The 11,413-nt window shown below is 52.6% G+C and overlaps 1 protein-coding gene across 1 annotated transcript; it reads right to left on the bottom strand.

The window, feature by feature from the left end:
- Positions 1–181: 181 nt before the first annotated feature.
- On the bottom strand, positions 182–8,573 carry GDF1 (growth differentiation factor 1). Its single transcript, XM_004384490.1, has 4 exons — positions 8,159–8,573; positions 2,742–2,863; positions 1,430–1,850; positions 182–972 (listed from the first exon to the last, which is right to left on the bottom strand). Exons 1-4 carry the CDS (start codon positions 8,571–8,573, stop codon positions 182–184), a joined length of 1,749 nt encoding a protein of 582 aa, XP_004384547.1.
- Between the last annotated feature and the right edge of the window lie 2,840 nt (positions 8,574–11,413).

Here is an 11,413-nt window from a genome sequence, read left to right as displayed (position 1 = left end):
AAACCCCACACTGGGCTGGGGAGTGGAACGCAAGGGGCTTTGAAAGGGCTGGGCAGGTGGCGCAACCGCGGGTCCCCCACCTTCAACCCTGTGGAGATGTGGCAGCGGACCTCCCCAGGAGGCGCAAGGAAACCAGCTGCTGGGACCACCGAGTGTTTATTGTCCACCCCTCCCCCGCCGGTTAGCGGCAGCCGCATTCATCCACCACCATGTCCTCGTAGTGTCGCAGCACCACGTTGTCGCTGTTGTCGAAGAAGAGCACGGAGATGGGCGAGAGGCGCGCGGGCACGCAGCAGGGCAGGCCGCCATGGGCTCCGGGCGCTGCCGAGTACATGAGCGCTCGCAGCGCCGCGTGGTTGAACGTCGGCGACCCCGAGGCACCCAGGGCGGCGGGCAGCGCGCACGGGCCCTGGCAGTAGTTGGCCATGAAGCCGCGAGGTGCGATGATCCAGTGGTGCCAGCCCACCTCGCGGAAGCTCACGTAGAGCCGCCGCGCGCGGCACGGACCGCCGCCCGCCACGGGGGCCACCTCACGCCGCTGCCGGACCAGGGGGTGGCAAAGGCGCGGATCCACGGTCACCAGCAGCAGCGCCGCCTCAGCCAGGCGCGCGCATGTGGCGGGGCTCCGGGGACGAAGCGCTAGCGCCAGGCGCAGGGTGCACGGCGCCGACGCGTTTCGGGCCCAGGCGGCGCCCAGCAGCTCGGCGCGCACTGGCGCGCGCAGCGAGGGCACTGCCAGGCGCAGCGGCGCCTCGCGTCCCGCCATAGACCCCGGCCCCGCAGCGAGCGCCACGCTCAGCTCCCAGCCGCCCACCGGGCCCGCAGCCCCCGCCACCGCCTCCGCGAAGCGCAGCTCCAGGCGCGCACGGCTAGGGTGCTCGTCCGGCTCCACGGCCGACAGGTCGAAGACGACGGTCCACTCGGGGCACGAGCCTGCGGCCGAGGTGAGCTCCGGGGGCCGCGCAGGCGCACCTGGGAAGGTAGGGAGCGGCTCAGCTCCAGGACTAGGGGCAGGGGCGAGCAGTGAGCCGGGGCCGTGGAAGGGGGTGCTAGGTTGAAAGTGCGGGCACCGCTTGGAAGGCTTCGGAGGGTGTGAAGCAGCCGGGGTGGGGGCAGGGCTGGGCTGCAAGCAGGGGCCGGCGGGCGGGGATGGGGGCGGAAGGATGCTGGCGGGGGTCGGGCCCATCTGTTGGGAGGCATCAAATGGTGTGAAGTCGCAGAGGTGGGGGCAGGGCGTCGGCTGCAAGCAAGGGGGTCCTCCCAGGTTTGGGGCACCCCTCGAGAGTGTCCGCGAGGTGCAGAGGGCAGGAAGGGACCTTGGGGTGGGGACACTAGGGGCCGCTCCGGCCTCTCTGGCCACGCTCGAGGCTCGCGGCGAGCAGGGTTCCCCGCGGGGACACGGCCTCTCCCCAGCGCAAGCCTCGCTCACCGCGGTCCCGGACGTGGCGCACAATGTTTCCGGCGACCCCCAGCTCCTCCACGTGGCACGGTCGCGGGGTGGTCCCCGGGGATGTCCGCCGCGGGCCCGCCCTGGTCTCCTGGGGGTCCTGGCGACGGAAGAGGCGCCACATGATGGGGGGCACGGGCCGGGGCGTTGGGGCACCCCCGGGCGCGTCGCGCAGCCCGAGAGCCTGGAGCAAGGCGGCGGCGGGGCCCGGGAGTGTAGGAGCGCGGGCCGGGGACGGCGAGGGCAGCAGCAGCGCCAGGAAGAGGAGGAGGCGGCATCCAAGGCGGTAACGCGGCAGCGGCATCTTCCTCCCAGGCGGCGGACGGACAAGTGGGGCTGGGGCTGGGGTTGGGGCTGGGGCCGGGGCCGGGGCTGCGGCTGCCGCGCCCTCGGACTTTCGAGGCTGGGGGCGGGGCCAGTGTGACCAGGATGGGGAGGGGGCGTGGTCGAGAGTAACGGGGTCCGGGGAGGGGGCGGGGCTTGCTGTGACCAGGGTCGGAGGTGGGAGAGGGCGGGGCTCCGGCTGGGGGGGTCCAGGGGCGGGGCGGGGGTCGCGCGGCTCAGAAGTTCTTGTCCTTCACCAGGCCGTTCCTCAGCGGCTTCCTGGGGGTCAGAACCGGTCCAAGTTAGCGTGGGGAGCCCACGCCCCCGCGACCCCCTCTGTCCGGCCCCACTCTCTCCAGATCCTTCAGACCGTCCCGCCCTCCCCATCTTGCCCTCCCCACGACTTTGTTTCTAGCCAGGCCTGGCCGCCTCGTACCTTCCTTCTGGAAGCTCTCACCCCGTCGGTGTCTGTGCGTCCTGCCCACGCGGTCCACAGATTTGTGTCCGTCCTGGGGCCTTCCCGCCCCCGGGTTAACCCCACTACACCTGCTCTCGGCCGGTGGCCTTCCTCCTCTCCCCTTCACAGTGAAAACAGCCGTGGCCAGAGCCCCTGCACCTGCCCCAAGCAGACCGCGCGTAGCCCCTTCTCTGTCTGACGGTGCCTCCTCTATTCCTGCCTTTTCACAGCAAAATGCAACCGAAGAGCTTAGCATGCTGCCTCCCTTCCTTTCCCTCCATTTTGTAAAACGAGTTGTGCAGTGTGCTAAAACTCAAATCCACTTCCATATGGACCAGCAATCCCATCCCTTGTATTGACCCAAAAGAACTGAAAACAGGAACTCAAACCAGTGGCATCACTAGAGTTGGTGTCACCCAGTGCGATAAGTGATGGTGTCACCCCACCCCCCGCCCAGGGTGGGCTGGGCTGGCCATCGGGAACCACGCCCCCACTGAGTTGCCTGCCCCCCACCGTCCTGGCCCCGCCGCCGACAACTCCCCGCAGCTCCTCTCCTCTCCCATTGGCCAAGGACACCCTCTCCGCCCAATGGTGGGCGCCCCAATCCACTGGCCCACAGCCTGACTGGTGGGTGACTGGGGAGGGGAGGGGTTGGTGGTGGTGACAAGTTACCGCACCGGGTGACAGGTGACACCAACCCTAGTGACGCCACTGCCTTTGCAGCCCCTCATCCAGCAGCACTGGCCCACCAGCCAACGCAGCCAACCCTGGGGTCATTTTGGTGTCACCCCCTGTGACAGTGTCAGGGGGTGCAGCTGCACTCCTCACACACCGCCTAGTAACGCCACTGACTCAAACATACTTGCGCACGAACGTTCATTGCAGTACTTTTCACAACAGCGAAAAGGTGGAAACAAACCAAGTGTCCATCGAACAGATGAATTAATAAACACAATGTGGTCCATCCGCACAATGGAATATTACTCAGCCATAAAGAGAAATGAAGCATGCTATATAACGGGATGAACCTTGAAAATATGATGTTGAGTGGAAGAAGCCAGACACAAAAGACCACATATTGTGTGGTTCAGTTTATGTGAAATATCCAGAACAGGCAAATCCATAGAGACAGGAAATGGATTAGTGGTTGCTGAGGAGGGGGGAATAAGGAGTGACTGCTAATGGGTGCGAAGCTTCTTTTTGGGGTGATGAGAATGTTCTGCAACTAGGTAGAGGTGGTAGCTGCAAAACATTCATTAAATGCCGCTGAACTGTACACTTTAAAATGGTATATTTTGTTATGTAAATTTCACTTTCATAAAAAAAAAAATTGGAACACACACACGGATCTCTAAATCAATACAGTATATGCTCACTTAACCCCAGCTTAAGATTACAGGGAAAGACCTTTAAACTGTAAGCAATGTAAGAGACAATATTTCAAACTGTCCCTAAAGATGTCTTCTGCTGCAACTCGCATTTTTAAAGAACGCAGCACTATTTGAGATCCACCCCTTGGGTGACACGAACGGTTCACGCTTGACTGCTAACCTAAAGGTTGGAGGTTTGAACCCACTCAGTGGCACTGCAGATAAAAGGCCTGGTGGTCTGCTTCCGAAAGACCACAGCCTTGAAAACCCTATGGAGCAGTTCTACTCTGCACGCACGGGGTTGCCATGAGTTGGAATCAACTCGATGGCAACCTGACAGCAATACGTTTTGTTTTTTGTTTTTGTTTTCCATGTACCCTGCCACTCCCTGGCAGGTAAATTCTGTGGGAACCTGCCTGCTGGGGGTCTGCCCAGGCCCACTTGTCATGACCAGGGGTTTTCTGCCCCAGCCAGGATGGCAGAGCACACCCTGCTTCTCTCTGCTTTGCCAATGCTCTACATCACCTTGTTAACCAATTGGCCAGCCTGCACTGCCTGCAGTCCTAACCCAACGGTCAAACTGGACACCACTCCCTGGCCATTCCGGGAACTGCCTACTCGTGCCTTTTCCCATCTCACTCTTGGTAGAAGTTGTTTACTTCCTCTAGTTTATGCACTAGAGTACTGAGGTTTTTGAACATGTAATATATTCTCCTGGTCTAAACACTAGAGAAGTTCCTGGGTAGCACAAACAGTTAATGCACTTGGCTGCTAACTGAAAGATTGGTGGTTCAAGTCCACCCAGAGGTGCCTCAGAAGAAAAGCCTGGTGATCTACTTCCAAAAAAACCAGCTGTTGAAAACCCTATGGAGCCCAGTTCTACTCTGACACACATGGGGTTTCCATGAGTCGGAGCCGACAGTAGCTGGTTAAATAAACACCAGGGAGTATAGAAAGCTCACAGCTCACCTCCACGGTTTCTTGCTTTTGTGCATCCTCACACATATACAAGCCACCCCACCACCCGTTTGTCGGTATGTTGTACTATGGTGGCTTGCGTGTTGCTTTGATGCTGGAAGCTAGGCCACCAGCATTTCAAATACCAGCAGGGTCAACCATGGCGGACAGTCTTCAGCAGAGCTTCCAGACTAAGATTAGGAAGAAAGGCCTGGCAATCTATATCCAAACATCTGCCAAGCAAAACCCTCTGGGTCAAAAGAGAACACTGACTTATCCAGTGCCTGATACAGTGCTGGAAGACAAGCTCCCTAGGTTGGAGAGCATTCAAAACACACAGCGGCTGCAACCAGGGACTTGAGCATACCAGTGATTGTGAGGATGGAGCAGAACCGGGCAACATTTTGTTCTGTTGCACATGGGGTCGCCATGAGTTGGAGCCAGCTCAACAGCAACTAACAATAACATACAACCCAGTACAAATGTGCATTATTTCCTCCTCTTTCCACCTTGCTTTGTTTGAGAACCCTGCAGAACAGACTCTCTCACAGAATATAAAGATCTTCCTTGCAAAGATGGTCCCGGTCATGCTAATTTGCTCTTCTCTTGGCTGAAGTGAGATCTGTGGTGGCACAAACGGTTTCCACTCGGCTGCTAACTGAAAGGTTGGTGGTTCGAACCCACCCAGCAGGGCCAAAGAAAAAAGGCCTAGTGATCCGCTTCTGTAAAGATGACAGCCAAGAAAACCGTACGGAGCAGTTCTGCTTTGTAACACATGGGGTCGCCATGAGTCGAGATCGACTCTACAGCAATGGGGTACAGGATGGCTGAGGTGGGGCTCCATTTTGTGTGTTCATGGAGCCAACTCACGAGTTCTGTTAAGGTCCCATGAGCTCGCCTGTCCTATATTTGCCCACTTCTCTGGGTTTGTTGGTCTTTCTGTAACCTTTATCTATGCGGAGATAAGCCTGAGGTGAAGTCTCCCATCTGTCACTGTCTTCTGGCTTGGCTCACAGACCTTCATGCTGAGGTGGCTTGTGTGTGGCCAAACTAATCAACCTATGTGACTTCTAGGTTCTTCTCTGAGTTAAACAGGCTTCCCAGTTCCTGTTACTAGTTGCCGTCAATTCCAAGTCATGGTGACCCTATGTGTGTAGAGTAGAACTGTGCTCCACAGGGTTTTCAAGGCTGTGGCCTTTCAGAAGCAGACCTCCAGGCTTGTCTGCGAGGCACCTCTGGGGAGGTTTGCATCACCAACCTTTCAGCCAGCAGTCAAGTGCTTAACTGTTTGCCCCCCTCCAGGACTCCTCTCCCAATTCCTAGATGATACCAGTTCCCCATTTTGCTTGGAATATGATTCCACTGTTTCCATTTCTCCATTTATATCTTCGATAAGGAGTTCCTGTATGGTACAATGGTTAATGCACTCAGCTGCTAAACTAAAGGCTGGAGGTTTGAGTCCACCCATAGGTGCCTTGGAAGAGAGGCCTGGTGATCCACTTCTGAAAAATCAGCCACTGGAAACCCTATGGAGCACAGTTCTGCTCTGACACACATGGGGTGGCTATGAGTCAGAGCTGACCCTGCAGCAACTTTTGCTGTTGTTTTTTGTATTTGACAGGAAGGGAGTTCACCAGGGAGTATGATGTGAGATAAAGATGCACATTAATTCTTTCCTCCAGAGGGCAGCCAGCTATCCTATTTGCTAAACATCCTTCCTTCCCCACTGGGGGATCTTTATTTTTCTTGGATCCACAATCAATGCCCCTGGAAGCAGCAGTTAAGAAATCAAACAACGGACTGCATTGGGCAAATCTTCTGCAAAAGACCTCTTTAAAATCTTAAAAAGCAAAGATGTCACTTTGATGACTAAGGTGCGCCCGATCCAAGCTGTGGTATATTCAATCACTCACGCATATGCATGTGAACGCTGGACGACTGAAGAAGAATTGCTGCCTTTGAATTATGGTGTTGGTGAAGAATATTGAATATACCACGGACTGCCAGAAGAATGAACAAATCTGTCTTGGATGAAGTACAGCCAGACCGCTCCTTAGAAGCAAGGATGGCGAGACTTCGTCTCACATAATTTGGACATATTATCAAGAGGGACCAGTTCCTGGAAGAGGACATCATGCTTGGTAGAGTAGAGGGTCAGTGAAAAAAAGGAAGACCCTCAATAAGATGGACTGACATAGTGGCTTGAATGATAGGCTCCAACGCAGCAATGACTGTGAGAAGGTCCAGGACCGGGCAGCATTGTACCTAGGGTCGCCATGGAATGGCACCTAACAACAACAACATGATGCCCAACAAGTTTCAGCAGAGCTTCCAGACTAAGACAGACTAGGAAGAAAGGCCTGGCAATCTACTTCCAAAATCAGCCAGTGAAAACCCTATGGATCACAATGATCCAATCTTCAACTGATCATGGGGATGATGCAGGACCGAGCAGTGTTTCCTCCCGTTGTGCGTGGGGTCGCCATGAGTAGGGGCCGACTCCACGACAGCTAAGAACCACAATAACGTCTTAAAGGACTAGCCCTCCCCACTTTTTTTTTTTAATGATTTATTTTTGTTGTTGTTGAGAATATACACAGCAAAACATACACCCCTACTTCTTTTTTTTTTTTAACCAGGGTTTTTCTGGTGACTCTTGTTTGTTTTTCTGCACAAACTTGAGAACATACCCTCTGTCTCCAAAACAGCTGTTAGTCTAGCTTTTTTGTTTGTTTGTCTGGAGGGGAGAGGAGAGTATCCAACTCAGGCGAGGTGCCTCTTCATGAAATCAAGAGGACGCCTTTTGTTTCAGACTCTGCCATGGGAAAAGGAGAATCAGGTGTGAGCGTGGATGCTGGAGAGAGGAGGGGCAACGCAGGCGGGTTCTGGATGTTTCTGGTGGTTAAGATGGGCTCATTAGGTTTTTCCAGGGCTTTTGCCCTGAATTGCCCTCAACTGAAAAGGGCAAATGTTCAGAAGCAGCAGTGGGGTGGGGATGGAGTTGAACCTGAATCTTTTAGATGTTTGAAGGGTCCAGTGGATGGCTGGTGTTTTACCTACAGATGCTGGAACAGAAAAGCTACAAGTGGGTGGCTTTAATGAACTGGAATTTATTTGCTCACAGTTCAGGAGGCTGGGCGTCTGAATTCAGGGCGCCAGCTCTAGGGGGAAGCTCTCTGTCTGTCAGCTCTGGGGGAAGATCCTTGTCTCTTTTCAGCTTCTGTTTCTCGGTTCCTTGGTGATCTCCATGTGGCATCTATCTTTCCATTTGTCCTTGCTTGTCTGTGTCTAATCTGCTCTTTTTATATCTCGGAAGTGATTAGGTTTAGGATCCACCCTATGCTGACATGGTCTCATTAACATAACAAATAAAACCCTATTCCCAGATGGGATTACATCCACAAATATAGGGGTTAGGATTCCAACACATATTTTTTGGGGACATAATTCAGTCAATAACAGCTGGATGGTCCAGGAGAGCATTGTGAGCTGGTGGGGGGTGGGGGGGAAGGATTTTAGGTGACATTGTGGATGAAATGTAGGCTGAGAAGAAAGAGGGCCCTGGGGGCTGAGGGGCTGGGAAGCAGAACAGTGCCGGCTGACCGAGCAGAGACAGGGCTTTGAGAAGGGAGGGGACCACGGGACTCAGGAGCAAGGGCAGCCGGCTAAGCAGATCCTCGAAAGGGTGGGCTTGAGGGGCATAGAGACTCACAAAAAGAAGCCAGATGTGGCAGGTGGAGGAGAAGGGTGCTGACGGTTTCTCTTCTTTGAAATGTCCTTGAGCAGGTGAGGGGGGGGGACCCCTGCCAAGGTGGGGGTGGTGGTTGGCATGGGCTGGAGGTTCTCGCCCGGCTGCCTCGGCTCTCTCAGGGACACAGGAAGATGATGGGGTGGTGGGGTGGTAGTGGACACTGATGGCGGTTGAGGAGCAGGAGAGTGTCAGGGCTCCAGGGAGAGGGGGTGCTGGGTCGGCCCTAGCATTGCCAAGGCACCTCTGGGGCTCACAGTTCTCCAGCATTGTCGAGGGCCAAGAACTGGATTTTCAAAGTGTCAGGGTGTCATTGAGACAGAGTGGGGTGAGATCCCCTCGATGGAGGGGGGCCTCAGAACAAGGCACTGGGTTGTGCCGACAACGTGGGTGCAGCCCCTGGGGGGCTGAGGGCATCGGTCTGAGAGGATGGTCTCCCTGCTACTCCAATCACCAGGGGCATCCGAGGAGGGGGCAGGAGAGGAGAACAAGGGGCCATGGACGACGAGGGGGCCCAGGAGGTGAGGCCTTGAAGCTGGGAAAGAGGACGGGGTAGACAAAGCTAAATGGGGTGAGGAAGGGTTGCTGCTCATTAATTACCTTTATGATTTGCTTCTCGACTCCAGACTTGTTTAAAACTGGTTCTGAGTCATTGTTTACAGACCTAACTGAATTTTGGTCGATACAGTCTGGATTACCCTGGTACTGGGCAACTAAGGTTTCCTTTGTGGCTTTAGCCAATTTTTAGACATGTCGCTGTGCTTAAAAAGAAGGTAGGACGCTAATGTAAATTGTAGACTTTAGTTAATGATAAAGCCAGTCCAGTTGCCATCAATTCCAACTCATGGTGACCCATTGTGTCCCTGGGTGGTGCAAATGGTGAACGCGCTCGGCTGCTAACCGAAAGGTTTGGAGGTTCCAGTCCACCTAGAGGCGCCCCAGAAGAAAGTCCTGGTGATCTACTTCCAAAAGATCACAGCCACTGAAAACTCCATAAAGCACAGTTCTACTCTGACACACATGGGGTCACCATTAGTTAATAATAATGTATCAGTTCATTGATTGTAACAAGTGTACCACAGGAATGCACAGTGTTAATAATAGGAGAAACCGTGTACAGGGACAGAGGGGGGCCATGGAAACTCTCTGTACTTTCTGTGCAGTTTTTTGGAAACCTAAAACTGCTCTCAAAATGAAGTGTGGTATTTAAGAAAAAATATATGTATGTTCATGGATTGTGGGATCCTAGTTCTGTGCCCAGTCTGTTTGAGTGAGGGGTGGGAGGAGGAGGGTCTGTTACTTCCTGTGGTCCTGTCATCCGAGGTTTAGGGCTATGTCATTCAGAATGTTCCAGGTTGAGAATGACACTTGAATTTCTCTTCCTGGCCTTTTATTACTTCAAACCTTTATGTTGCCCTGGAGTTGAGGTCTTTGTAACAAGCATATAAACCAAATGTCATGGATTGAATTGTGTCCCCCCAAAATATCTGTCCACTTGGCTGGGCCATGATTCCAAGTACTGTGTGATTGTCCACCATTTTGTCATCTGACTTGATTTTCCTATGTGTTGTAAATCCTATCTCTATGATGTTGATGAGATGGGATTAATGTCAATTATGTTAATGAGGCAGGACTCAATCTACAAGATTGTGAGCAGAAGGACATGGGGACCTCATACCACCAAGAAAGCAGCACTGGGAGCACAGCGTGTCCTTTGGACGTGGGGTTCCTGTGTGGAGAAACTCCTAGACCAAGGGAAGATTGATGACAAGGACCTCGCTGCAGAGCCAACAGAGAAAGCCTTCCCCTGAAGCTGGCACCCTGAATTCGGACTTCTAGCCTACTAGACTGTGAGAGAACAAACTTCCTCTTTTTTAAAGCCATCCACTTGTGGTGTTTTTGTTATAGCAGCACTAGGTAACTAAGGCACTAAAACAAACTCGTTGCTGTCAAGTCAATTCCGATTCATAGTGACCTTATAGGACAGAGGAGAACTGCCATGTAGGGTTTCCAAGGAGTGGCTAGTGGATTCAAACTGCCGACCTTCTGGTCAGCAGCCGAGCTCTTAAGCACTGTGCCACCAGGGCTCCATAACCAGCATAGAGCTGGATTTTTAAAAACCTATTCTCATAACTGCCATAATTATTCTATTGAGATTTGTTTTGATTCCTAACATCTGGGATTCTTGCAACCCTTCTTTTTTGCACTATTTGTCCTTTTTCTCACTTTCTTTTCTTCCTTTTTTGCCTTTTATTGTTGTAATTGTTTCTTATTTCCTCTACACCCCAAAAGTTTTAACATACTTAATACAATCTCCACCCTCTTGAAAAAATGCAAAATCTCTCTATCCTATTTGTTGTGTTGTTGGGTGCCATCAAGTTGATTCCCACTCAAAGTGACCTCACGTGACAGAGTAGAAGTGCCCAGTAGGGTTTTCTAGGCTGTAATCTTTACAGGAGCAGATTGCCAGGTCTTTTTTCCCACGGAGCCACCGAGTAGGTTCAAACTGCCAACTTTTTGGTTAGCAGCTGCACACTTAACCATTGTGACACCATAGCTCCTTCTCCATCCTGTTAATGATACTTAATATTTTAGCTCTAATGTTTTAATCTCTCCAATTAGACATTTTAAATTTTTACCCAGATATGTGTCAATTTCTTGCCGATCTACCTTTCAGAATAGTGTTCTTTCTTTCCGAAACATATCTTTAGCGAAGATCGGCTGGCAGTAAATTTTCTTAGTTTTGCTCGTCTGGGTGTCCTGTATTTCACTCTTTCTCCCGAATAATTGTTTAAAAAATTGTGTACGAATTCCTGGGTGACTATATTCCACTGTGTTCTAGCTGAGGATCCCTAGTGGCACAGATGTTAAAGCGCTCAGTTGTTAACCAAAAGGTTGATGGTTCCAACCCACCAGCCACTTTGAAGGATAAAGATGTGGCAGTCTGGTTCAATAAAGATTACAGCCTTAAAAACCCTATGGGACAGTTCTACTCTATCTTGTAGGGTTGCTATGAGTCAGAATCGATGGGTTTGATTTTTTTCGTCTTCTAGCTATCCTTGATTTCTTTGGGTAATTAACCTCTTTTTTCTTTGACTGCTTTGCACTTT

Source organism: Trichechus manatus, unplaced genomic scaffold (genome assembly GCF_000243295.1).
Source record: "Trichechus manatus latirostris isolate Lorelei unplaced genomic scaffold, TriManLat1.0 scaffold00122, whole genome shotgun sequence".
NCBI classification, from domain to species: Eukaryota; Metazoa; Chordata; class Mammalia; order Sirenia; family Trichechidae; genus Trichechus; species Trichechus manatus.
This window is presented reverse-complemented; position numbering and strand designations above follow the sequence as displayed.

Bases quoted from the DNA above. Each gene is read 5' to 3' on its own strand.
- GDF1 (XM_004384490.1), bottom strand. From the start codon at position 8,573: ATGCTGGAGAACTGTGAGCCCCAGAGGTGCCTTGGCAATGCTAGGGCC. The intron at 2,864-8,158 runs GTCAGCCGGCAC...TCCCCTCCCCAG, and splicing joins CAAAGCCCTGTCTCTGCTCG to TCACCCACCAGTCAGGCTGT. The intron at 973-1,429 runs GTGAGCGAGGCT...CTACCTTCCCAG, and splicing joins GCGCCACGTCCGGGACCGCG to GTGCGCCTGCGCGGCCCCCG.